The sequence below is a fragment of the Aquarana catesbeiana genome, linkage group LG10 (genome assembly GCF_042186555.1).
Source record: "Aquarana catesbeiana isolate 2022-GZ linkage group LG10, ASM4218655v1, whole genome shotgun sequence".
Lineage (NCBI taxonomy): Eukaryota > Metazoa > Chordata > Amphibia > Anura > Ranidae > Aquarana > Aquarana catesbeiana.
In genome coordinates, this window is record NC_133333.1 from 29,956,501 (window position 1) to 29,981,865 (window position 25,365).

At 39.8% G+C, this 25,365-nt stretch overlaps 1 protein-coding gene and 1 pseudogene across 1 annotated transcript; both read left to right on the forward strand.

The window, feature by feature from the left end:
- Positions 1-7,476: 7,476 nt before the first annotated feature.
- On the forward strand, positions 7,477-15,425 carry LOC141109982 (chemerin-like receptor 1; annotated as a pseudogene).
- A 5,973-nt stretch (positions 15,426-21,398) lies between these two features.
- On the forward strand, positions 21,399-22,457 carry LOC141109824 (C3a anaphylatoxin chemotactic receptor-like). The gene has a single exon (XM_073601088.1). The coding sequence runs from the start codon at positions 21,399-21,401 to the stop codon at positions 22,455-22,457; it is 1,059 nt and encodes a 352-aa protein (XP_073457189.1).
- Positions 22,458-25,365: the final 2,908 nt, after the last annotated feature.

Below are 25,365 nucleotides of genomic sequence, written 5' to 3' on the forward strand. Positions count from 1 at the left end.
CATAACATCCTTCACCATAACAAAATCCTATAATTAAATATCAATGTGATAATAAATTATTGAACACAATAAAAAAAGAGAAAAAGAAAGATGAGATATATTAATGTGATGAGCCACAGTGCACAGATATCTCAATAGGACAGCATACTGCTGTGAAGAAATATAACGTCTTTGGTGATTGATGAATATAAACAGGTTTCAGTGAGTAATCCCCAGTGATAGATGGATTGCTCATATATTCAGCTGCTCATTGGCATGGGCTGGCTTCTGGCTTTCAAAGAACTTCCGCAGTATGAAACAACAAAAAAAGAGACCATTGCGCAGGTAGTGTAATATGTAATCCCTATAAACTAAGGATAAAACTTCACTCACACTTTTCAGCAGAGTAAATTGCATATGGTAAGGTCAGTTGCATACAGCTAACAGCTGGGATCTCCTCACACGTCAACAGTGTACACACAGCACTGCTCGTCACTGGCTCCTCTCGGGAGGAGCCAGTAATGAGCAGTGCTGTGTGTACAGTGTAGGCGTGTGAGGAGATCCCAGTTGTTAGCTGTATGCAACTGACCTTATCATATGCAATTTATCTAGGCTGGGCCTAGAGCTGGAGTGGCAGGCAGCACATGTGGGGTATCTGGAGATGTAATCAGGGTGGAGGGATAGGGGGATCTGGGGGTGTGGTCAGAGTGGGGGGGTATCTGGGGGCGTGATCAGAGTGGAGGGATTGGGGAGGTCCAGGGGTTTGATCAGAGTAGGGGGTATCTAGGGGTGTGATCAGAGTGGAGGTATCTGGTGGGGTATCTGGAGATGTAAACAGGGTGGAGGGATCTGGGGGGGTCTGGAGGTGTGATCAGAGTGGAGGGATAGGGGGATCTGGGGGTGTGGTCAGAGTGGGGGGGTATCTGGGGGCGTGATCAGAGTGGAGGGATTGGGGAGGTCCAGGGGTTTGATCAGAGTAGGGGGGTATCTGGGGGTGTGATCAGAGTGGAGATATCTGGTGGGGTATCTGGAGATGTAAACAGGGTGGAGGGATCTGGGGGGATCTGGAGGTGTGATCAGAGTGGAGGGATAGGGGGATCTGGGGGTGTGGTCAGAGTGGGGGGGTATCTGGGGGCATGATCAGAGTGGAGGGATTGGGGGGGTCCAGGGGTTTGATCAGAGTGGGGAGATTTGGTGGGGGATCTGGGGTGTAATCAAAATGGGGGGGGGTTCTGGGGGTGTGATCAGGATGGGGTTATCTAAAAGTCCACGGATTAGGAGGTGCAAATTTGCCTCGCCTCCAACCCCCCCCCCCGGGCACTGACAACCTATACTATGTCACTGGTAACAATACAACTGTACAAGGCAGTACACATGCTTTGCTTCATGGCCACAGCATTTTTAACATCGACTGTCAAACTTCCCCATTGAGTACAGTAAGGCCACTAAGTACTCATAGTTGTGCCATGGTCCAGCAAGATATAATTGCTTTTCACTGATTAAAAAATAAAATAATTGCTTTTCAGAGGGTGGTAAGCTTACCGCAAATGTGAAAGAAGTGCTGTGACTGTCAAAACCTACTAAACCAAACTTACGCAGTCTTCATTTAATCCACTGAATAGTTTGCCCTATTTGTTCAGATTTCTAAGATACAAACCTGGTACCGTTCTTAAATAAAGAAAAAAAATTGAGCAACTATCATGGGATGTACAAAATGAACCACACTATCTTTTAATTTTGCAAGTCATTTACTTACAAAGATTTATGGTTTGGGAGTTCTTTTGCAAACTTTGAAGGCAGTAACGTGTTTATGAAAAAAATTACCTCATTGTTCGTTTGTTCCAAAGTTTATTTTACACAATGTTCAGAACTGAATAAAAGTAAGTAAAGTGCAGCTTAGTATTCTTATTTTTATTATTGTGCCTTAAATTTTGTATACGCATATTAAATCCTTATTATGTTTTGGAAAATACCTATAATTTTTTAATCAATCTTAGAAAAAATGTAACAGCATATCAAGTATTGGCAATCCCTCTGAGTCTTGAATAATTTTGTACTTGAATACATTTCTTCTTAGGGCTCATTTAGGCTTGGTTCACACCTAATACTGATGTGGCTCCCAGGAGGGGTCCGGTGGGTCCAGGACCCACCGGTTCAGGTCCGATTTCAGTCCAAATTTTTGGCTGAATTCGGACCTGAAACGGACCAAAAGATGCACAGAGCTCCTGTGCAAATTCGCACCGGAGCCGCAGCGAAGATCTATGAGCTGGTCAAAATCTCTTGCTATGGCGAATTGGATGCGGGGAAGCATCCAATTCACAATGGTGTGAACTCATCCTTATGCCCCGTACACACGGTCGGATTTTCCGACGGAAAATGTGTGATAGGACCTTGTTGTCGGAAATTCTGACCGTGTGTGGGCTCCATCACACATTTTCCATCGGATTTTCCGACACACGATGTTTGAGAGCAGGCTATAAAATTTTCCGACAACAAAATCCGTTGTCGGAATTTCCGATCGTGTGTACACAAATCCGACGGACAAAGTGCCATGCATGCTCAGAATAAATAAAGAGATGAAAGCTATTGGCTACTGCCCCGTTTATAGTCCCGACGTACGTGTTTTACGTCACCGCGTTCAGAATGATCGGATTTTCCGACAACTTTGTGTGACCGTGTGTATGCAAGACAAGTTTGAGCCAACATCCGTCGGAAAAAATCCTAGGATTTTGTTGTCGGAATGTCCGATCAATGTCCGATTGCATAAAACTTGCTTCGACTTTAACACAAATTAAATAGTGTACCACTTCAACATGCTTTTTGATGTGTTTTTGATGCTTCTGTGATGCTTTTTGAAGCTTTAATGAAGCTTGACAAATGTCCTGCGTGCATTGATTTTAAACTTGCTTTAAAGGGGCTCAGTAGAACCCGGCTTAGCAATACCACCAGGTCATTGGTACCTCCATTGAGCAGATTCTTAGAGTATTAGTACCCCTGCTCAGCAGCAGATCCCCATCTTTTCTGATGCCCCACTCAGTAGTCACTTCAAGCTTTTCTGATCCCTTACTCATTAGTGGCTCCAACTCTGCTGATCTCCCATTAAGTAGTACCCCCAGCTCTGCTGATCCCCCACTCAGTATTAACCCCCAGCTCTGCTGATCCCCCACTCAGTATTAACCCCAAGCTCTGGTGATCCCCCACTCAGTATTAACCCCAAGCTCTGGTGATCCCCCACTCAGTAGTAACTTCAAGCTCTGCTGATCCTCTGGTTAGCTAATTCTTCTCTCTATCCAGTCCCAGCTCACCTCCCCTTATTTTGTTCCCATTCATTTTTTTTAAAGTCAGATCCCAGTTCCAATACTTAGAACAAGTGTTCAGATCAATACAGGCAGAAACCCCTAACTGCATACTTTGTTCTACTCAGTATGAAATATTGACTCGTTTGTTTAATGTAATTGCAGCTTCCTATCTGGTTATTAATTAATAGGCAGAAGGTTTTTTTACCCTAATGCATTCTAAGCATTAAGGTAAAGAAACCTTCTGCATGCAGCTCTTTCTCTTACCCCCCCCCCCCGTCTCCTCTAATACTTACCTGAGGCTGATCTCAATCTGCACAAGAACAGCAGCTCTCTCGGCTCTCTCTTTCGTCATTGGACAGAGAGACAGAAGTGGCTCCTGCTGCTATCAATCACAGCCAGTAAGGAGAGGGAGGAGGGTGGGGCCAAGCAGCTCTTTGTGGGTCTTACGGACAAGCAGAGCAGGGTTTGGGAGTGAGCCACTTGCTATGGGGGCACTCAGCAGAAGGGAGGGGCCAGAAGTGCTGATGGGGGGGCATGAAAAGGGGAGGATCGAGGCTGCTCTGTGCAAAACCATTGCACAGAGCAGGTAAGCATAACATGTTTGTTATCTTTAAAAAAAATTAAAAACCTCCCATTACAATCACTGTAATGAGGTGCTTTTGTCATATGTATGTGAGATTTCCCTCTGGCTTTTACTATCTCTATGACCCTTGGAGGCCGAAAGCGACGTCATGACGTCACTTCCGGCTCTGGCACATGTAAACACTGCCATTATTTTTGGGTTGGAAAGCCTGAGATCATTTTTTTTTTTTTTTATCTCAGGCTTTCCAGCATAGAGGAGAGATGTGGGGACTTATAGAACCCAGATCTCTCAGTAAAGAGGACCTGTCATGCCCTATTTCTTTTACAAGGTAAGTTTACATTCCTTGTAGAAGGAATAAAAGTGATCCAAAAATAAAGGGAAAGTGTAAAAATAAAAATAAAATAAACAATGTAAAAAGAAAAAATTTAAGAGCCCCATCTACTTGTGCTCGCTTGCAGAAATAAACGCATACGTAAGTCTCACCCGCATATGTAAATATTGTTCAAACCACACACGTGAGGTATCATTAGATCAATCTAATGATCATTAGAGTGAGAGCAATAATTCTAGTGCTAGACCTCCTCTGTAACTCTAAACTAGCAATCTGTAAAGATGTTTAAATATGTCGCCTATGGAGATTTTTAAGTACTGTAATTTGGCACCATTCTACAAGTGAGCGCAATTTTAAAGCGTGACATGTTTGGTATCTATTTACTCGGCGTAACATCATCTTTCACATTATACAAAAAATTGGGGATAAATATTGCATTTTGGTTTTTTTTAACCACCCTGGTGGTATGATTATGTCAGATTTTTGCGACTCAAAGCGGTACAATTGTTTTGCATAGAAATATGGCGTTTTATGTTGTAAGCCTGTAATTCTTAGTAATAACGCACTTAAATCTGTTCAAACAAGAGTCTAGTAGACATCCCGGGTTTGATAAAGTTTGAAACACGAAATCATAAATTATAATATAAAAAATAACTATAAATAATTATAAAAAATAATAATATAATAATAATAAAATGAATTTTCCCACAATTCACTATCGCTCAATTCTGCAAGTGTTCTAATTTACTATTGCTGTTTTCTAGCTGGTCTAAAACCATTTTTGATGTAAAGGGACACTTTTTGGTTGCCATTGACAATCTCAAGTTTCCAGGCAGAAAGAACAGTATATATAATATAAAAGTGCAGGCAGGGCACTTGACAAAGCACTGGGGACAAAAGGGATGTGAAATGATTTCATACAGTACTGTAATCTGTAAGATTAGAGTGTACTGCATGTATTATGAATGTTGTAAATTTTTAATTTGCCTCCGGGCTCCACCCCCGTGCGTCACAGCGCTCGCAGGGAACAGAGCCTGGCACACAGAGGCATCGGGCTGAGGACAGAGCCCGCAGACACCGCAGGGGGACATCGCAGGATCCTGGAGACAAGGTAAGTACACTGCACCAGGATCCTGAGATGCAATGGCTCGAGTTTACCGCTAATGGTACTGAAATTTAACCCCGAGTCACCAGGGAGGTTAATTCATAAAAGTGTTTTTTTTTCTTCCAAAAAACGCATTTTAAAAATTCGCTGCGCAAATAATGTGTGACATAACAATATCAACGACTGCCATTTTTATTACCTAGGGTCTTTGCTAAAATATATATATACCGTGTATATATATATATATATATATATATATATATATATACACCATATATATATATATATATATATATATATATATATATATATATATATATACACCGTGTATATATATAAGTGAGACGTGGAACCTCTGTCTCACTTCTCGACTTCTCTGGTGGGGTGAAGAAACATCAGGAAGGGCCGCCAACTGGATATCAGCCAATAGACCTCAAGGATGTGTTCCAAGGAGAAGCCGGGGACAGATTTGATCCAGACCCCGTGATGGAAGTAGGGCTACTGGAAGGCAGTTTCTTGCATCGGGATAATATGCAAATAAAAAATAAAAAGCTTCTGCATAGTGCAGGTAAACCAGGGATTTTTATTTCTAAAAATACCATACAAAAAATGGATAAAAGTGATCACAATTAAAATAAAATCTAAGCAGCGTAAGGAAGGGGAGATCGTCCGACGCGTTTCAACGAAGGGGGTCTTCAACAGGGGCATCTGATCCTTGAGGTCTATTGGCTGATATCCTTCCTGATGTTTCTTCACCCCACCAGAGAAGTCGAGAAGTGAGACAGAGGTTCCACCATTCCGGATATCGTTTTCCAGCCTAGGTTTGGCTCCATGCACCATTGACTCCATGTCATATGACAGTGGAGTCCACGTCATCTGGGCTTTCTGTCAATAAACGGGATTACGCTATGTGCACTTTTCTCTCCGTTCCTTGATTTAATATGAGCCCTGAAAATCTGTGACCCTGCATGAAGTGATGTTGACAACTGCTGGCAAAGAGTGATTATTCCCGAATGCTTTATTACTCCCCATTTCTGGTTAGTTTAACCCCCTAGGGCGAGAGTGTTTTGCACCGGGTGGAGTTCGTAGTGATCGGTGGAAGGTGCATGCGGAGGATTGATTTCATGATCACCTGATTTTTTATGTTTTGAACTACACCCTGAACTTTACATCACTACCCTATATAAGGGACTTTCTCCTAAGGGACTTTTCTGTTATATGATTTTCCTTTGCATGTGTTGTTGGCCACATATTTCAATTGCTCAACATTAGCGCTGTCTAGTGCGATGATTTAGTCCTATTTTGGATTACTTTATAACACAGTTTTTTACTTTGACGTATTTGATTTGAGACAGCTGCTTTGCACTTTCTTTCAGGTCTCCTCTCTGCTTAACAGGCAAAGTGGAGTTTAATTTCATTTATGTGTATATGAATGATTTTATAGTCGCATATCAATGTTTATTCACATGTATGCATTTTTGAATGTTCAATAAGATTTTTATATATATCTTTATTTATATCTACATTTTTGGATCAGTATAGTGACCTGGCGCTGAGTAGTGTTTCTGCAGGTCTGGTGAAACACTTCTATTTTTAGAATAATTTATGTAGTGCATTATAATATTAGGTTTGTACAATATATAATTATAATTACAAAATAATTACATTCGAATTTAGAAAGCTTAAAATAAATCAAGAAATATCTATCAAATGCCACACTAGTAAATCCAAAACATCAGAGAAAGCACCAGTACTGCAAAAAAAAATATATATATATAGTCTCACCTAAGTCATTTGATCCTAAAGAATTAATAAACAAACAAAAAAATTAAGAAATTTTGCAAATTTTAGCAAATAAGGTGAAGTGGTGTTCACTTTAAATACCTGATCATTTAAAGCGAAAAAAAATGGATTTTTGCTTCACTTGATTGGCACTCCACACACAGCTTTACCTTATTCACTTACATTGACTTTGTAAGTTGAAAAGTATCTATTGCTTTAGTATATCGACCCGTCAAAGCAGCTTTCAGTATAGTTAGTCGCAAAAAAAGAAAAATCTCTGGAGATTGCAAGATTACATTTTTAGTTCATATCTAATGTTATCAAACATAATGGAATTTAAAGATAGGCGTTTTACAGGAAATTCATCATCACCAAAATATCAGTAAAATGAACTTGTGATTCGGGAACTAGAAATCATCTTAACCGGTTGCAAAATTGCACAGCAACACAGAAGTGAAGATGAAGAAATAAAGAAAACAAAGTAAACGACAAGTAAGTGACTGACTTTTACAAATGCATAAACAAAAGAGTATATATATATATATATCTAACAAAAGTCTTACAATAATGACTACATATCATTGCTCTTCATCAATTGCAGCTTATCCACTTCAGCCTCCGGAAGGATTTTCACCCTTAATGACCAGGCCATTTTTTGCGATACGGCACTGCGTCCTTTTTTTCCTCACAAATAGAGCTTTCTTTTGGTGGTATTTGATCACCTCTGCGTTTTTTATTTTTTGCGCTATAAACAAAAAAAAAGCGACGATTTTGAAAAAAAAAAAAAAAAAACACACAATATTTTTTACTTTCTTTTTACTTTCTGGTATAATAAATATCCTAAAAAAAAAAAAAAAAAAATCTTCATCATTTTAGGCTGATATGTATTCTTCTACATATTTTTCGTAAAAAAAAATTGCAATGAGCGTATATTGATTGGTTTGCACAAAAGTTATAGTGTCTGTAAAATAGGGAATAGATTTATGGCATTTTTTTTTTAACTTTACCCATAGCTCCCAACTGTCCCTGATTTCAATGGACTGTCCCTGATTTGGAGCTATTTCCCTCTGTCCCTCATTCCTCCTCATTTGTCCCTCATTTTGGTCTGATTTATATAGATGTATATAAAATGCACTTTTTATCTATCAAAAAGTGTTTTCCAGTGCTAAACCTTTCATCTGATTTCTAAATTGCTGCATTTGTAAATTCCAAAAGCCAATATAAAGGAATAGTAGTGGTAAAAAAAAAGCACTTGTGGGTTTAACCAATTTTTTTACAATTCTCCTTTAAGGGGGCGTGGCAAGGGGTGTGTGTTATGCCTGCATACTTTTGCTGATAGGTGTCCCTCATTCCCATCTCAAAAAGTTGGGAGGTATGCTTTAGCTATACCTTAAGAAAAATCTTCCCATTGGGGCACAGATAGCACAAAAAAATTAAAAATAAAAATTGAAAAAAAAAATGTACAGGGTTTTATACCATTGCCTGCTTTATCCAATATTTAAAAAAAGGTTGGACTTTAGATATACTTTAACTCATTTTTTTTTTAAGTTTTTATTCAAGGATTTATAATCACAGCAGGCATAATGTCAGGCAAGGAAGGTTTTTACACATAATCAAGGTTCAATAGAACGGTGGCCTGGAAATAGACATACCATGACCACAATCCATCTTCACAATAGTCTCCGGTGAGAAATCTCATAAAACATCTTGATTGTGCTATAATGGCCAATTTGGAAAGGAACGATTTAAGAGAAGTGAAGAAAGGAAAGGGGGTAGACTGGGAAGGTAAACTAGGTAGAAGGTAGAGAAGGGAATGATAAATCCACCAGGGTGGACATAGATTGTTCTTTACCCGGGCAATGTCACCATACTAGCTCAAAAAAGCAGTCAGATAATCAAGAGAAAATGGTCAAAGTCCCTAAGTAAATAATGTTCATTTCAGGGGTTCCAAACTCATTCAAATTAATGTAACTTGTCCTTAAAGGAAAAGTTCATTAAAATAAATAAATGCACATTTTTTTTTTTTTTTGCAGGTAAAAAAATGTGCATTTATTATTTTTGTTGCAGGAGCCTGTAAAGCATTGCACCAGCAATCAGCAGACCTCTGATGCCATGATGCCATGCAGGTCTCCTGAGATCGGGTGGAGCATGAAACATGTTCCTAAAGGTGAACTTATCCTTTAATGCCGCGTACACACACGATCGGTAATTCGGCCAGCAAAAGACCGATGAGAGCTTTTGGTCAGGAAAATGCGATCACGTGTATGCTCCATCGGACTTTTGCTGACGGAATTCCCGCCAGCAAAAGATTGAGAGCAGGTTCTCAATTTTTCGATCGGAAAAAGTTCCTATCCGAAAATGCGATCGTCTGTACAAATTCCTACGCATGCTCGGAAACGATTTGGCGCATGCTCGGAAGCATTGAACTTCATTTTCTCGGCTCATCGTAGTGTTGTATGTCACCGCGTTCTTGGCGGTCGAAAGTTCAGAGAACGTTTGTGTGACCGTGTGTATGCAAGGCAAACGTGAGCGGAATTCCGTCGGAAAAACCATCCAAGTTTTTTCCGACGGAAAATCCGCTCATGTGTAGGCGGCATAAGTGTCATAGATTCCTTTTTATTCAGGAGGTACCATGCCATTTTACTCGTCACCTGTGTAGCTGTAAATTGGTAGTTTAGTGCTCTGCATTTTCTTCATATTGGGGTCCCCCAGGTGGGTTATGCCATAATGTACTAGTATGCCCAGCAGTGGCGGCTGGTGCTCAAATTTTTTGGGGGGGGCGCAAAAAAATTTGAAAAAAAATCATCAATTGCAGCCACTGTGCCATCAAACGCAACCACTATGCCCTCAGAAGCTGCCACTGTGCCCATCAAACGCTGCCACTGTGCCCTCAAATGCTGCCAGTGTGCCCATCAAACGCTGCCACTGTGTCATTAAACGCTGCCACTGTGCACATCAAACGCTGCCACTGTGCTATCAAACGCTAGCGCTGTGCCATCAAATGCTGCCACTGTGCCCATCAAACGCTGTCACTGTGTCATCAAACCCTGCCACTGTGCCCATTAAACACTGCCACTGTGCCATCAAACACTGCCACTGTGCCATCAAGCGGTGCCACTGTGCCCTCAAATGCTGCCACTGTGCCATCAATTGCAGCCACTGTGCCCAAATGCTGCCAGTGTGCCCATCAAATGCTGCCAGTGTCCCTCCCGGGACACCCCGCTCACACTCCCCCCCACAGATAGATCACGGGACACCCTACTCACACCCCCCACGCGTGTGGATCGCGGAACACCCCGTGCAGGAGGACCAGCGCTTACCGGGTGTCCTCTTCTCCAGCGTCTCCTCTCCAGTGAGCTTCCTCCGCTTCCGCCAAAGCGCTGAGCATCCGATAAGGATGCCTGGCGCTTTGGCCAATCAGGAAACAGGTCTCACTGACCTGCCTCCAGATTGGTGGGGAGGCAATGCGGTGTGAAAATAGTGAATATTCATTCGCTATGGTCACACAATTGGCTGGGATCAGGGCGCATTCTCTGCGTGCCGAGCCCACCCTTTTTTGAAGCCTATCAGCGCCTCTGACTCTTATCAGGTGCTTACATCCCCTCCTGTTCCCACCATAGGAGTCCATGCATCCGGCGGCCTGATAGGGGCCGGGCGCATGGATAGGGAGGCGGCAGCAGGAATGGGGGGGCAGCGCCCATGTGCCCACAATGCACGGGCCGCCACTGATGCGCAGCATATTAGCATATTATAAAATAAAATAAAACCGCTGCGCCAACTCCAAAAAATTCAAGGAGAGAGAGACCTGTTGGAATGCTGCACATGTGCTGGGAGCTGCCAAACAATCTGAGTTGGACTGGGCTAACCTTGGGTGAGCGACATCCGGTAGAGTATTCTGGGCGACTACGGGATTCCTTCCGGAAGGACGCGGCCCGATCCAGGAGAGTTCAGAGTGGTGGGATACATCTCAGCCACCCCCAAGAGAGGAGACATCTCGATACCGTTTATACGGTAAAAGCCTGCATGACTCACCGCCAACGGCCTGTGAGTCCACCAGTTCCGGTAAGGGCATTTTATGCACATCTCGCAGATTTGAATACAAGAGGAACCTCCATGTTTTTGAATATGTATCCAACAAGATGAGAGCCACACACATGTGTTTGAGATCACCTTGACATTTTATTGAATGGTTATAACCTGAGAGACTGATTCAATGATTTCTTTGTTTCCTACCCTTATATGAGGATAGTTGGATCCCATCCATGTTTATTGGTCACTTTTACATTAGAATAATTTATGAGGATACAAAGTTTTTGAGATTGTCACATCAGATCACAATAGCACATTTATACTAAGTCTATTTTGTTCACTTTTTTAAGAGTTGTCACTTACATGGATATACTCTCACATAGAGATACTTGTATGTTATATTTGTATATATATAAGCATTTTCTATTGTAAATATAGCGCTGCACTTTTTCACTTTTGATATTAGCATATTATGTCACACTTACCTGTCAAACCGAGCCCTCCAGCGATGTGCTGGGATCCATCCGGTGGCTCCTGGGGGCTCCCATCTTCTCCCTTTCTTCCTGTCCATGTTTTATGCCTTCGGCCGCTTGAATCGCTGGGCCACAATGATTTCACTCCCGCGCATGCGCACAGGAGTCACATCGCAGCGGCATGAATCGGGGGGCCTGGAAATTTTTGCTGACCTGCTTCCACAGGCGATCAAAGAGATAATACTCTTTGATTGACTCAATGGCCTTGGAGAACCGGAATGCGTTATGCATCACTTCCAGTCCAAGGGGGAAGTAAATCTTTTTTTTTTTTTTAAAGCGAAAGGATCAAAAATGTTTTATTTTGATCCTTTGCTTTTACAGCTAAAGAAGAGATTTGGGGTCTTTTTGACCCCAGATCACTCCATTTCTATTACAAGGGGTGTATACATTCCTTGTAATAGGAATAAAAGCGATCAACAAAAATTTAAAGGGACAGTGAAAAAATAAAAAGTAAACTAAATAAGTAAAAAAAAATGAAAGTGCCCCCATCCCTCCGTGCTTGCGCACAGAAGATAATGCATACATAAGTCGCACACTAATATGTAAACGGTACTTTCAACACGCATGTGAGGTATCGCCGTGAACGTTAGAGCAAGAGCAATAATACTAGTGCTAGACCTCCTCTGTAATGCTAAACAGGCAACCTGCAAAGGCATTTCAATCATCACCTATGGAGATTTTTAAGTACCATAGTTTGATGTCATTGCATGAGCGTGCACTATTTTAAAGCGTGACATGTTAGGTATCTTTTTACTCGGCATAACATAATTTTTCACAATATACAAACAAATTGGGGTAAATATTGTGTTGTGTTTTTTTTTTTTTTTAATTCATTAATCTGTATTTTTTTTTTTTAAATTGTGTTTGCAAAACCGCTGTGCAAATACCATGTGACAAATTGCAATAATCTCCATTTTATTCCCTAGGGTCTCTGCTAAAAAAAAAAATTATAATGTTTGGGGGTTACAAGTAATTTTCTAGTAAAATATATTGATTTAAACTTGTAGACAAATAGTGTCAGAAAATGGCTGGTCTGCAAGTGGCTTTCTTGGGATCAGTCAGGATACCTTTCCCCATTTATTTTCCTTCTAAACAAACATAAAGTGATTTTGTCTAGTTGGCTATGCTATCATTTCTGCTTGTCCTTCTTTCAAAATTGTACTGTAAATGTTTAGTTCAGTGCAGAGTGAGCAAAGTAAAAATTAGTTTAGATGCCATTTCTACTTTTTGGATTATTTAGAATAATAAACCTTGCTTATATTACATGTGATACAATACAATTATTATTATTATTTTTGCAGGGCATCGGAACTTTATATCTAATCCCTGACAACATGCCTTCGTATTATTCTGTTTATGTCAGTTATATTTTTCACATGGTGGCTCTTTCTTTGATATCTCTATTGGGAACAATTGGAAATGGTTTGGTCATCTGGTTCGCTGCCTTCAGGATGAAGAAGACGGTCAACTCAATTTGGCTTTTAAGTTTAGCTGTTGCCGATTTTACCTTCAGCTTATTCCTACCCTTAACCATCACATATTTGGCCCTTAACTATCAGTGGCCATTTGGAACCTTCATGTGCCACCTAAACCATCTTGTTTTATTCATCAATCTGTCTGCCAGTGTCCTACAACTCACCGTCATCAGCATTGATCGCTGCATCGCCACGGTTTTCCCCGTTTGGTGCCAGAACCATCGCACCGTGAGACTGGCTGTGAAAGTCGTTGTTGCAGTTTGAATTCTGTCTCTTATATTTAGCATACCTTACAGCATAGACACAAACTCAGCAGGCTTAACTTCACTTTTGATTTGCTATATACCCGAAAGTGATGCAAGTTTTATATACAAAGGTCAAGTCATCGTACGTTTCATTGGCTTTTTTCTTATACCTTTTCTGATCATTCTCTCGTGTTACACTGTGATCTTTTGGCGCATCCACAGAAATCGTATAGCCACATCCACCAAGCCCTTCAAAGTCATTGCAGCTGTTATATCATCCTTCTTTATTTGTTGGTTTCCTTATCACCTCTTTTCCATATGGATGCTCGTCGCACCAAATGATTTTGAACTCCATGTTAAGCTCCATGTTGGAACGGTAATATCTACCTGCTTGGCTTATGCAAACAGTTGTGTCAATCCAGTCCTCTATGTCTTCATGGGTCGAGACTTCAAAGAGACATTCTGGAGGTCCATCCAGTCTACTCTCGAGAAAGCATTCGGTGAGGAGGTCAACCAAGTCAAGACAAATAGAAATGTTGGTGACTATACATCCTCAGATACTTGTGCAATAAGCCAGTTATGAAAATTATTTACTAAATTATGGCATTACATCTAGGTCTGGAACCCAAATGCTTGGATTCAAAGGATATGCAGGCTGTCATTGCTGACTTTCTAATGGAAATCTTAGTTGGCTTCAGGACTTTCTAAGTCTTCAGCTTAGAACAATTATGCAGATCAGAATAGTCAAAGTGAAGTCATCGGCTATAACAGATTAGCTTTTGGTATTTTTTGGTGAAGGCTTCTTACTGGTCATTGCAACAACCCCTTTATTTTAACTCTGTCTGTCACCCCCCCAATCCTAAATGTAATACTCATTGTAACTAGAGTTGGGTCGAACACCCCACCCCCGGTTTGGTTCGTGTCAGAACTCTCGAACATCACAAAAGTTTGGACCCGAACTGCGAACCCTATTAACGTCTATAGGACCTGAACTTGAAAAAGTGCCCATTTTGAGGGCTTATATGCAAGTAATTGGCCATAAAAAAAGGTATGGGGATATGTATAAATGCATGCAGTGATTGTAATAATGCTTAAAGGGAAACTATAAAAATGAAAAATTATTTTAAATATAGTGACTGGGAGGTCCCCTTAGTCTACCTGTAAAGTGGCACATCTGTATCATGTATAGAACCTGCTGCAGCAAAGCTGACAAAAATAAAGAAAAAAAATGGCATTTATATTGCCGGCAACACAATACCATTGTGGGCAATACAAAAATGATAAAAAAAAGCGTCCCCCCCCAATCCAAACCAGGCCCTTTGGGTCTTCTTAAAATACTGAAAATATTGCTTAAAAACTGCTAAAATAAAATTAAGTGTAAGACAGACCCCATGGCGAGATATTGTCCTCAGTTAGTCCAAGCAGTCCTTTACTTGTACTAGATATATCACAGCAGGGAAATCACTGATAAACTGGAATGCGTTATGTTAAACGTTAAGCAACCTCCATCTACCAGTGAAAGGAAATCTACCCAAACTGACCAAGAGTCTGACCCTTCACCACTTCCACCATCTATTTTCTGGACTGAGATATGGTCCCATGATAGATTCACAGATTTATGTAAATCCTGGTAACTGTTCTTTTCTGTGCTCACAAATCTCTTACACAAATCAGCTGCAGCTTCTCAGTTTCTGACTTTTGACAAAGTTACATTGTTGCAGTCTAATTGCTGGTGGAGAGGTGAGGAAATGCTTTCTCCTTCCTGGTGGAGACTTAAAACCTTTTTAGCATCATTGCAATCATTGAGGAAAGGTGTAGGTTTTTTTCGTGGTACTGTCGCTGTACGTATATTGTCGGGAATACAGTAGATTCATGCAAATTGTTAAGCTATTGTAAGAACTAATTACTTACTTACTACTTTGCTTTTACTGCATATGAGCTACTATTAACTACTGAAAGTTTTTTTTTTTTTTTTTACTAAAATAGTGAATATAAAATGTTACAAATTATATAACATGTGCATTGTGTACAACCTAAATAAATTAAAATAAATCATTGTCCAAGGCGCCATCCTGAATGTTTTATAAATATATTTACTAGACATGAGTATCTAGAATAATGAACACAATAAACACAATATTTTTAACAAAATTTGTTTCATAAATAAAAAAAGAATTGTTTTATAAAAAATAATGCCATTTTAGTCTTATTATTTAAAGCTCAGCTCCAACATTTTTTTTTTTTGGATCCAGTGGGAAGGGAGGTGGAGGAGTTAGACCTTTAAGCAGAAATGTATTGTTCTCTGTAACATCAACAGGGGAAATGTAGACTCTCTTTGTGTACCGATGACACCCCAAGACACAAAATGGGAAACTTGAGTTCTCTGGGACATAATTACAATCTTATAGAAGTTCTAACCTTTTCCAGCTGTGCTAGAAATGTGTTGCTGTTGGTGTTTCTGGATTGATCAAAAATAATTTTCTTAACTTCCAGCCCTGGTCTCTTCTGTCATTGGAACAGGAAATGAGGAAAAAAACATCCTAATAGGGACACAGACAGCTAAAAAGGAACAGATTCTAACCCTTCGCTGTACCATTAAAAAAAGAAAAAAATTAAATTATTTGGGAAATAACAAAAAATAAATAATAATTATTGTGATAAACTGTAAATATAATATATTTGTTAAAGAATAGACATTTTATTTGTAGCATTGGTTTTTAGTATTATTCTTTAGTTGCTGTTAGACATGTGCAGAACAAAAAAAATTGTTTCATTTTGTTTTGATTCATTATTTACATAAATTTGTTTAGTTCAATTTGTTTAATTCGTTTTTGGAATTCGTTTCATTTATAAGTTTTCAAATCAATTTCGAAAGTTTTCGAACTCGAATAGTCTTCCAATTTCCAAAAACAATACAATAGAATAGAAAATAAAGTAATAGAGTAGAAAAATAAATAAATGTTTTGTTTTTTTTTTCGCTTCTATTCCTTTATTTTCTATTCTATTTTCTTCTCTTTGTAAATTGGAAAACTATTTGAATTTGAAAAGTTTTCTAATTAGAATTTGAAAACAATTCGAATTTGAAAAGTATTCAAAAACTATTGGAAAATTATTCAAATTTGAATTTCTGTCGATTTTTTTTTTTTATTGTAATTCGGAAATTTGTATACATCCGAATTTCAGAATAACGAAAATTCGTCTGAATTTTAATTCGGAACGAAAGGAACCACACATGACTAGTTGCAGTCTTTAAAATATATTTGAACCCTCATCTTGTAAAACAACCCATTCAGTTTAAAATAGAAATAAAAGGCAAAACACTTGTGCATTAAAAAAATGATAAATGCTTTTTTTCTTGTTTTATAAGTAATCACATACCCTCTGCTCTCAGCTGAATATGGGACTTAGAGAGGTGGGGATGAAGAAACATCAGCACACTGATCTTCCCAGTAAAGTGAATGGCTGTGCAGGGGGGCATGTCAGTACAAGTCTAACCATTGGTGGACAGGCAGGCTGTTCTCCCAGCACAGCTAGAAAACTGACCACACTGGGATGGATGTACTCTCATGCCTAGGTTAACATGGTCTGTTTGAAATAGGAAAGCAGAGGGACTGGCAGTAATTTCACACAATACAAGCAATACAAGTAATGCAATTAGAACAGGAAACTTTTTCATACAAGTACATGGTACAGCAGGCACATATCAGAAATATGAAATGTTGGGGTAACATATTCTTTAATATACTATATCAGGGACTCTCAACCAGAGTTCCATGGAATCCTGGGGTTCCTCCAGATGTTGCTAGGGGTTCCTTGAGCAATGAGAAATTTCTATCTCTCAGATAAGTTCCCAGTGACACCATTGATCTTTTTAGCTATCTGTAAGTGGGTAATTCTTCCCAATCACTACAAGTGTATGGAGCGTTCTTCCAACTGACCATCACAAGAATGTATCATGAGTTGTAGATATAGTCATTTTTAGCAGAGGTTCCCTGAGACCAGAAAGTTATTTTAAGTGTTCCTCTGTGTTGAAAAGGTTGAGAAAGGCTGTACTATATTATATACTATATATATATATATATATATATATATATATATATATATATATATATATATATATATATATATATATATATATATATATATATATATATACATACATTGTATATTGCAATTCACTTTCTATGTAACCTTTTTTTTTTTTTTTAATGACAGAACCACAGTAAATTTTTTTTTTTTTTTTTTTTACATTTTCTCTTAATTTTTTCTTATTTTTTTTTCTTCTGTAAATTAAACTCTGGCTGAAAGAAAAAGAAAATTTACTTTCTCTTTACTTAAATCTGAACATAAAAAAAAAATATACAAACCGATGCGCTCATCCTTTAGCACCAAAAATATAATAATTCCAATAACTCTAAAAGCTCTGTAGAAAACAGATACTTTATCTTATCACACAAAGATCACACAAAGTTCTAACCGTATTTCATTTTTCAAATGCTCAGTTTTAGAAGTCTCATTCTTATCTCCTTATCTTCATGAGAAATAATTTTTTCAAAGTGTCAGAGTCAACTCTTAGTCAGTCCCAAAAAAGAGGAGCAACATAACTGATCCAGGATATCTGCTGAATGGTCCGGAGCTTAAGACTCAGAGAAAATTTCCCAGAAATAAACTGATTTCAGGTAAGGGATGCCAAATCATAAAATGAATAATGGGCATAAAATAATTCAATGAATATAACATCACATTGATTGCTGACTGCTATTTTGGTAGTATAGTGGGGAAAGGTAAAGGTAACTTTTTGCAGCAATATGCAAAGGAGGGTACCGCGCTAGAAAGAAATCAATTGAATGGATAGACTTATAGACCAGCAGCAGCATACAGTGAGATAACACAGAAAGTCCAATAAAATTTAAAAAACTGCGCTAGGACATTGGCTGTATATGTCTACAAAAATGATATGGGAACAAGAAAGATCCTTAAAAATGATTGTATCCTTAATATCACCGCAGTTCTCACACACAAATGTAAAAAGTGCCCGACCACCGTAGCTGTAGATTCTGCTTACCAGACAGCAAGCTTAAAAGGCAGATGGCTATAACCCAGCCTAGGCCTCCAAGCTTGCAGATGAACACAATAGGGATGGTGATTCAAATGGTACAGATCGCTCCCTCTGCCCCGCTATAGTGTTCGTTCACTCAATTGGGTACTTTTAAACAGCCTAACATCCAGATGGCCACACAGCAATGCTCAGAATGAGACTGAACTTTTTGCAGCACTTCATTGTGTGATATGGGGAATGTTACAGTATTACACAGTACAATATATAAACATATAAATAATAATAATGAATATACTCTCTCTTTCTCTCTCTCTCATATATATATATATATATATATATATATATATATATATATATATATATATAAAATGTATTAAACTGCATATACAGTATATCAATGAGTGGACTGCACTCCTATATATAGGGTGCTGAGGACAGGCAGGCTCCAATCTGCCAATACTATACTGTTCAAATGAGTCACCGCACCGCCAAAAGATTCTAACTCAATAATCACTTCCTTTATTTATAGTAATCATCTTTCGACATGCACAACAGTTCCAAGCCTCCTAGCTCTTCATCAGGTACACTGGAATGGTATATGTATATACTATTCCAGTGCACCTGATGCACCAGTATATATCTATATATCTATATATACTGTATTCATTGGCATATAACACACACGTTTTCACCCTGAAAATTGGGTGCAAATAGTGTGTGCGTGTTATACGCCGATACTGCAATTTGGGCTGCTTAGGAGGGAACGGGGAGGGGGGTGGGACGAGCGCCGTCCGAATTACATACAACGAGAATCTCCTGTTTACTCGGCGGCCTCTTTAATAGGAAGTCCCGTCTCCTGCATTGGACCAGTGTTCTGTCTATCATAGAATTCGGTCCAGGAGGCGGCACTTTGTATTAAAGAGGCCGCCGAGTAAACAGGAGATTCTTGCTGTATGTAATCTTATGGCGCTTGTCCCGCCCCCCACCCTGTCCCCTCCAAGTCAGCAGTAATCTGAGGTGAGGCTGCAGATGGGCACTGATCAGGCTGCATTCATAGCAATGGTGAGGCTGCATATTGACATCGATCAGGCTGCATTGATGGGCAATTGTGAGGCTGCAGATGGGCACTGATCAAGCTGCATTGATGGGCAATTGTGAGGCTGCAGATGGGCACTGATCAAGCTGCATTGATGGGCAATTGTGAGGCTGCAGATGACATTGATCAGGCTGCAGATGGGTAATGGTGAGGTTGCAGAAGGGCAATGATGAGGATGCATTGATGGGCACTGACCCTTATTTTGCTTCAAAGTTCTTTATTTAAAATTTGAGTTTTTTTCTGAAACTTCCCTCCTAAAATGAAGGAGTGTGTTATATGCCAATAAATATGGTATGTATTATTTATTATATTTGAACTGAGCTACTGAGCACATATTCTATATATATATATATATATATATATATATATATACAGTATCTCACAAAAGTGAGTATACCCCTCACATTTTTGTAAATATTTTATTATATCTTTTCATGTGACAACACTGAAGAAATTATACTCTGCTACAATGTAAAGTAGTGAGTGTACAGCTTGTATAACAGTGTAAATTTGATGTCCCCTCAAAATAACTCAACACAGCCATTAATGTCTAAACCGCTGGCAACAAAAGTGAGTAGACCCCTAAGTGAAAATGTCCAATTTGGGCCCAATTAGCCATTTTCCCTCCCCGGTGTCATGTGACTTATTAGTGTTACAAGATCTAAAGTGTGAATGGGGAGCAGGTGTGTTAAATGTGGTGTTTTTGCTCTCACTCTCTCATACTGGTCACTGGAAGTTCAACATGCCACCTCATGGCAAAGAACTCTCCGAGGATCTGAAAAAACAATTGTTGCTCTACATAAAGATGGCCTAGGCTTTTAAGAAGATTGCCAAGACCCTAAAACTGACCTGCAGCACACTGCATCAAATTGGTCTCCATGGCTGTCATCCCAGAAGGAAGCCTCTTCTAAAGATGATGCACAAGAAAGCCCGCAAACAGTTAGAGGAAGACAAGCAGACTAAGGACATGGATTACTGGAACCATGTACTGTGGTCTGATGAGACAAAGATAAACGTATTTGGTTCCGATGATGTCACCCGTGTGTGGCTGCAACCAGGTGAGGAGTACAAAGACAAGTGCGTCTTGCCTATAGTCAAGCATGTTGGTGGGAGTGTCTTGGTCTGGGGCTACATGAGTGCTGCTGGCACTGGGGAGCTACAGTTCATTGAGGGAACCATGAATGCCAACATGTATTGTGACATACTGAAGCAGAGCATGACCCCCTCCCTTCGGAGACTGGGCCGCAGGGCAGTATTCCAATATGATAACAACCCCAAACATACCTCCAAGACCACCACTGCCTTGCTAAAGAAGCTGAGGGTAAACGAAATGGACTGGTCAAGCATGTCTCCAGACCTAAACCCTATTGAGCATTTGTGGGGCATTCTCAAATGGAAGGTGGAGGAGCGCAAGGTCTCCAACATCCACTAGCTCTGTGATGTCATCATGGAGGAATGGAAGAGGACTCCAGTGGCAACCTGTGAATCTTTGGTGAACTCCATGCCCAAGAGGGTTAAGGCTGTGCTGGACAATAATGGTGGCCACACAAAATATTGACACTTTTGGTCCAAATTTGGACATTTTCACTTAGGGGTGTACTCACTTTTGTTGCTAGTGGTTTAGACATTAATGGCGTGTGTTGAGATATTTTGAGGGGACAGCAAATTTACACTGTTATACAAGCTGTACACTCACTACCTTACATTGTAGCAAAGTGTCATTTCTTCAATGTTGTCACATGAAAAGATAGAATAAAATATTTACAAAAATGTGAGGGGTGTACTCACTTTTGTGAAATACTGTATATGGGTTTGCAATCACTTCAATACCCATTCCTTTAGTCTATCCTATTAATTTTAGGTTTTCTTTTTACAGAAAAACATGGAAGTGGCAACGTTTAATCAATCTTTGGACAATGATACCACATGGAACCATTATTATTTCAATCAACCCACAGATAATGACACTGCATGGGACCATCACACTTTATTCTATGTTTCGCCAAATCTTTTTCCATTTCTTAAAGCTTTCTGCATTCTTTGCTACAGTATCACCTTTATTGTCGGAATTGTAGGAAATTCCTTAGTCATCTGGATTGCTGGTTTCAAGATGAAGACTGTCAATGCGTTGTGGTTCCTCAACCTGGCAATGGCTGACTTGATGTGTTCTTCTTTTCTACCTGTTCGGATTGCAGAATGGGCTTTGTTCAAAATATTTCATTATCCCCAGGAGCTGTGTCTTGTTAGCTCCATTGTATTGGTTCTTAGCATGTGCAGCAGTGTCTACTTCCTAACAGTCATCAGTGTTGATCGTTGTGTGTCTGCAATGTGGCCAATATGGACAAGAGTACACAGAACACTCAACATGGCCCGTGTGGTATCAGTTATTACTTGGGTGGTTGCTTTTATTCTGAGCACTCCCATTGGTATTTACTATTTTGAAATAGATTTTTCAGACTGTGCTCCAAAGGATGCTCAAATGGCTTATGCTACTAATCGCCTCGTAAAAAGTATACGGTTTATCAGACTTGCTTTTATGTTTGTGTTACCTTTTGCTATCATTCTTATTTCTTATGGTCTAATTTTTTATAAGATGAAGAAACTGATAAAAAGAAGATCTCGTCAGTCTTATCGCATGGTGATCACTGTTGTGGTCTGTTTCTTCATCTGTTGGTTTCCGTATTATACTTGGCCATTCATCTACATTGGTCATGGTAACTCCCAATTAGATAATCTGATAAATGAAATTGCTATATGTCTGGCTTACTTTAACAGTTGCATCAACCCTGTTCTTTATGTGTTGTTTTCCCAAGACTTTAAGGACAACTTTTTTAAGTCCATTCCAGTTAGGATGGAGACAGCCTTTTCTGATAGGTGCGAACCTCAGTGTGGTGAAGATATTGGTTCAGAAACTGTTCAAATTGATCTAAGAAGCTTATGAACAACAAAATGGTTTGTTGTAGTATTAAACCCTCAGCATTTTTTAGCCTAAAGTGACATTAAAGACTAATTAAAAAAAAAAAAGAACAAAACAAAACAAACATGTTATACTTACCTATTCTACGTAATAGTTTTGCACAGAGCAGCCTCCATTCTCCTCTTTTTGGGCCTCCGCTAGCGCTCCTGGCTTCTCCTCTTCAGCCAGTACCACCAATAGCAAGCTGCTCGCTCTGTGGGCACTGGTGTGTGGTTGCTCCTAAGCCCCATGCTATGTGTCCATAAGACACATAGAGCCCTTGGCCCCACCTCCACTCTCTCCATATTGGTTCACTGGCTGTGATTGATAGTAGCAGGAGCCAATGGCTCCCGCTGCAATCTCAGCCAATGTGGAAAAAGAGACCCAGGAGAAGCTCAGCTTTCCTGCACTAGATCAAGAGAGAGAGCTCAGGTGAGCATAAGGGGAATGGGGGGGTGCTGCACTCAGAAGGTTTCTTCTTGATTTGAAAGCATGAAGGTATAAAATCTTGAGCCTTTAAAACTACTTTTAAGTTAAACTGCGGCAGGTTGGCTCCCCTGCGTGAATCAGCAGCAATAGCTATTGCGGGTGCGCGTCCACCGAAGGCCAGCGCGTGCACCCGCCGGGAGCTCCCGGGAGTTGGCAGGAGCGTTCGTGGGAAAGAGAGGCAGAACAGGGATCTGCCAGTGTAAAAAAGGAAGATTCCCGTTCCGACAGGAGGAGAGAGAGATCAGCTGTTCCTAGTGATCAGGAACAGCGATCTCTCTCTTCTCCGTCAGCTCGTCCCCCATACAGTTAGAAACACCTCCCTAGGGAAGACGAAACCCCTTGATCGCCCCTTAGTATTAGCCCCTTCCCTGCCAGTGCCATTTATACAGTAATCAGTGCATTTTTATAGCACTGATCACTGTATTGGTGTCACTTAGGGTCACATTTGTCCCGCTGCAATGTCGCAGTCCCACTAAAAATCGCAGATCGCCGCCATTGCTAGTAAAAACAATAAAAAAATTAAAAGTCCCTAAATCTTTCCCCTTTTTTGTAGACGCTATAACTTTTGCGCAAACCAATCAATATACGCTTATTGCGATTTTTTTTACCAAAAATATGTAGAAGATTATATATTGGCCTAAACTGATGAATACATTTGTTTTTTTATTATTTTATTTTTTTTGGATATGTAATGTAGCAGAAAGTAAAAAATTTTGTTTTTTTTCCAAAATAGCGCAAAAAATAAAAACCGCAGAGGTGATCAACTACCACAAAAAGAAATCTCTATTTGTGGGAAAAAAAGGACGTCAATTTTGTTTGGGTACAGCATCGCACGACCACGCAATTGTCAGTTAAAACGACGCAGTGCCGTATCGCAAAAAATGGCCTGGTCATTAAGGGTTAAATCCTTCCGGGGCTGAAGTGGTTAACACATTGGGGATGATTTACTAAAACTGGAGAATGCAAAATGTGGTGCAGCTGTGCATGGTAGCCAATCAGCTTCTAACTTCAGCCTGTTTAAAGCGGAGTTCCGGCAAAAACAGTTTTTTTTTAATTGATCGTAGAATTATTTTTAATTTAATAAAAAAAGGAGTATACAATGATCGTGATCGATTTCGGTAAAATTTAAATTTCTTACTGTAATATTCTCTTCCTCAATGTGTGGCCATTGCCATCATGAATGTGGGCATGTGAAACCCAATCCAGATCGCTTCCTGGATTAGCTTTGGAGAGGTGCATGCTGGGTACCCAGCATGCACCTCTCGATCTCACGCATGCGCGATTCACCGGCGGCCGTAGTGATTTTTAATCACAGTACTGTCCACAGACTCCTGGGAAATTATGTGTCATCATTTCCCAGGAGCATAGGTGAGGGAGGAAGTCACGAAGAGCTCCGCGGACCAGGAAGTGGAAGATTACGAGGACTACATAGCAACAGGGCATTTAGGGTAAGTATATAAAAAAAAATTCCTCCAAATGTTTGTTTATTAGGTTAAAAGGAGTCATTTAATGCAAACATTTTTTTTCAGGGTGGAACTCCGCTTTAATTAAGCTTTGACAAAAAAAAAATGTTTTAGTAAATAAACCCCATTGAGTGCAATAAAATAAACATAGCTAAGTAAACTAAATGTTAAAAATCTCACCCATGAACTTGCAGTTTTCAACTTCCAGCGCTGCTTCCCTGAACTTCCAGTCTTCACAAAGTTAACAGCGAACCGAGAAACCTGTTAGTTTGGAGAAGGGAGGAGCAAGGGTGAACCTTCCCATCCTAGACTATGTGGCTGTGGGATTCTATAGATGTACACAGTGTAGGGAGAAACAACGGAAGTCCCTGCATTTAAGGGTGGCTCCATAGAATGCTGCAAGAGAAAGGAGCCATCCTGAAACAGGAAATTTTGGGCTGCAGTCATGGCATCAGCTTAAAGGGAAAGAAAAGGTACAGCCTAACTAACGCATGGGACGCCGCTCTGTTGACCCAATGATTGAGATGATATGAATGGCCTCAGCCAGCCACGCCCCCTGCCACCTTTCGACCCGTCCACCGGGGCTTAGACTAAGTCTTAGTGGGAGGAGTGAAATGCATCAGGGGGCGTGGCAAGCAGAGTAGCACTGGCTGAGACCAGAGGGGAGCCATCACAAGGAACAATGCCCGCCTTATCAATACTGTTTATATTAATAAATAGCATATTTTTAACTCCAAAAAACAGATTGAATAGCTTGTAATGTTAGTACTTTTGTATTTGTGTAGAAGATATATATTTGTGCAGATCTTTACTTATGTAATTTGTGAGCTTAATTTCTTTTTCATGTAAATAAGCAACATTTCTGCAGATTATAAAGTCTTCACACTGAAGGAATTTTGCTGATAATTAAAATATTTAATAAAAGGTGATACAATTACAAC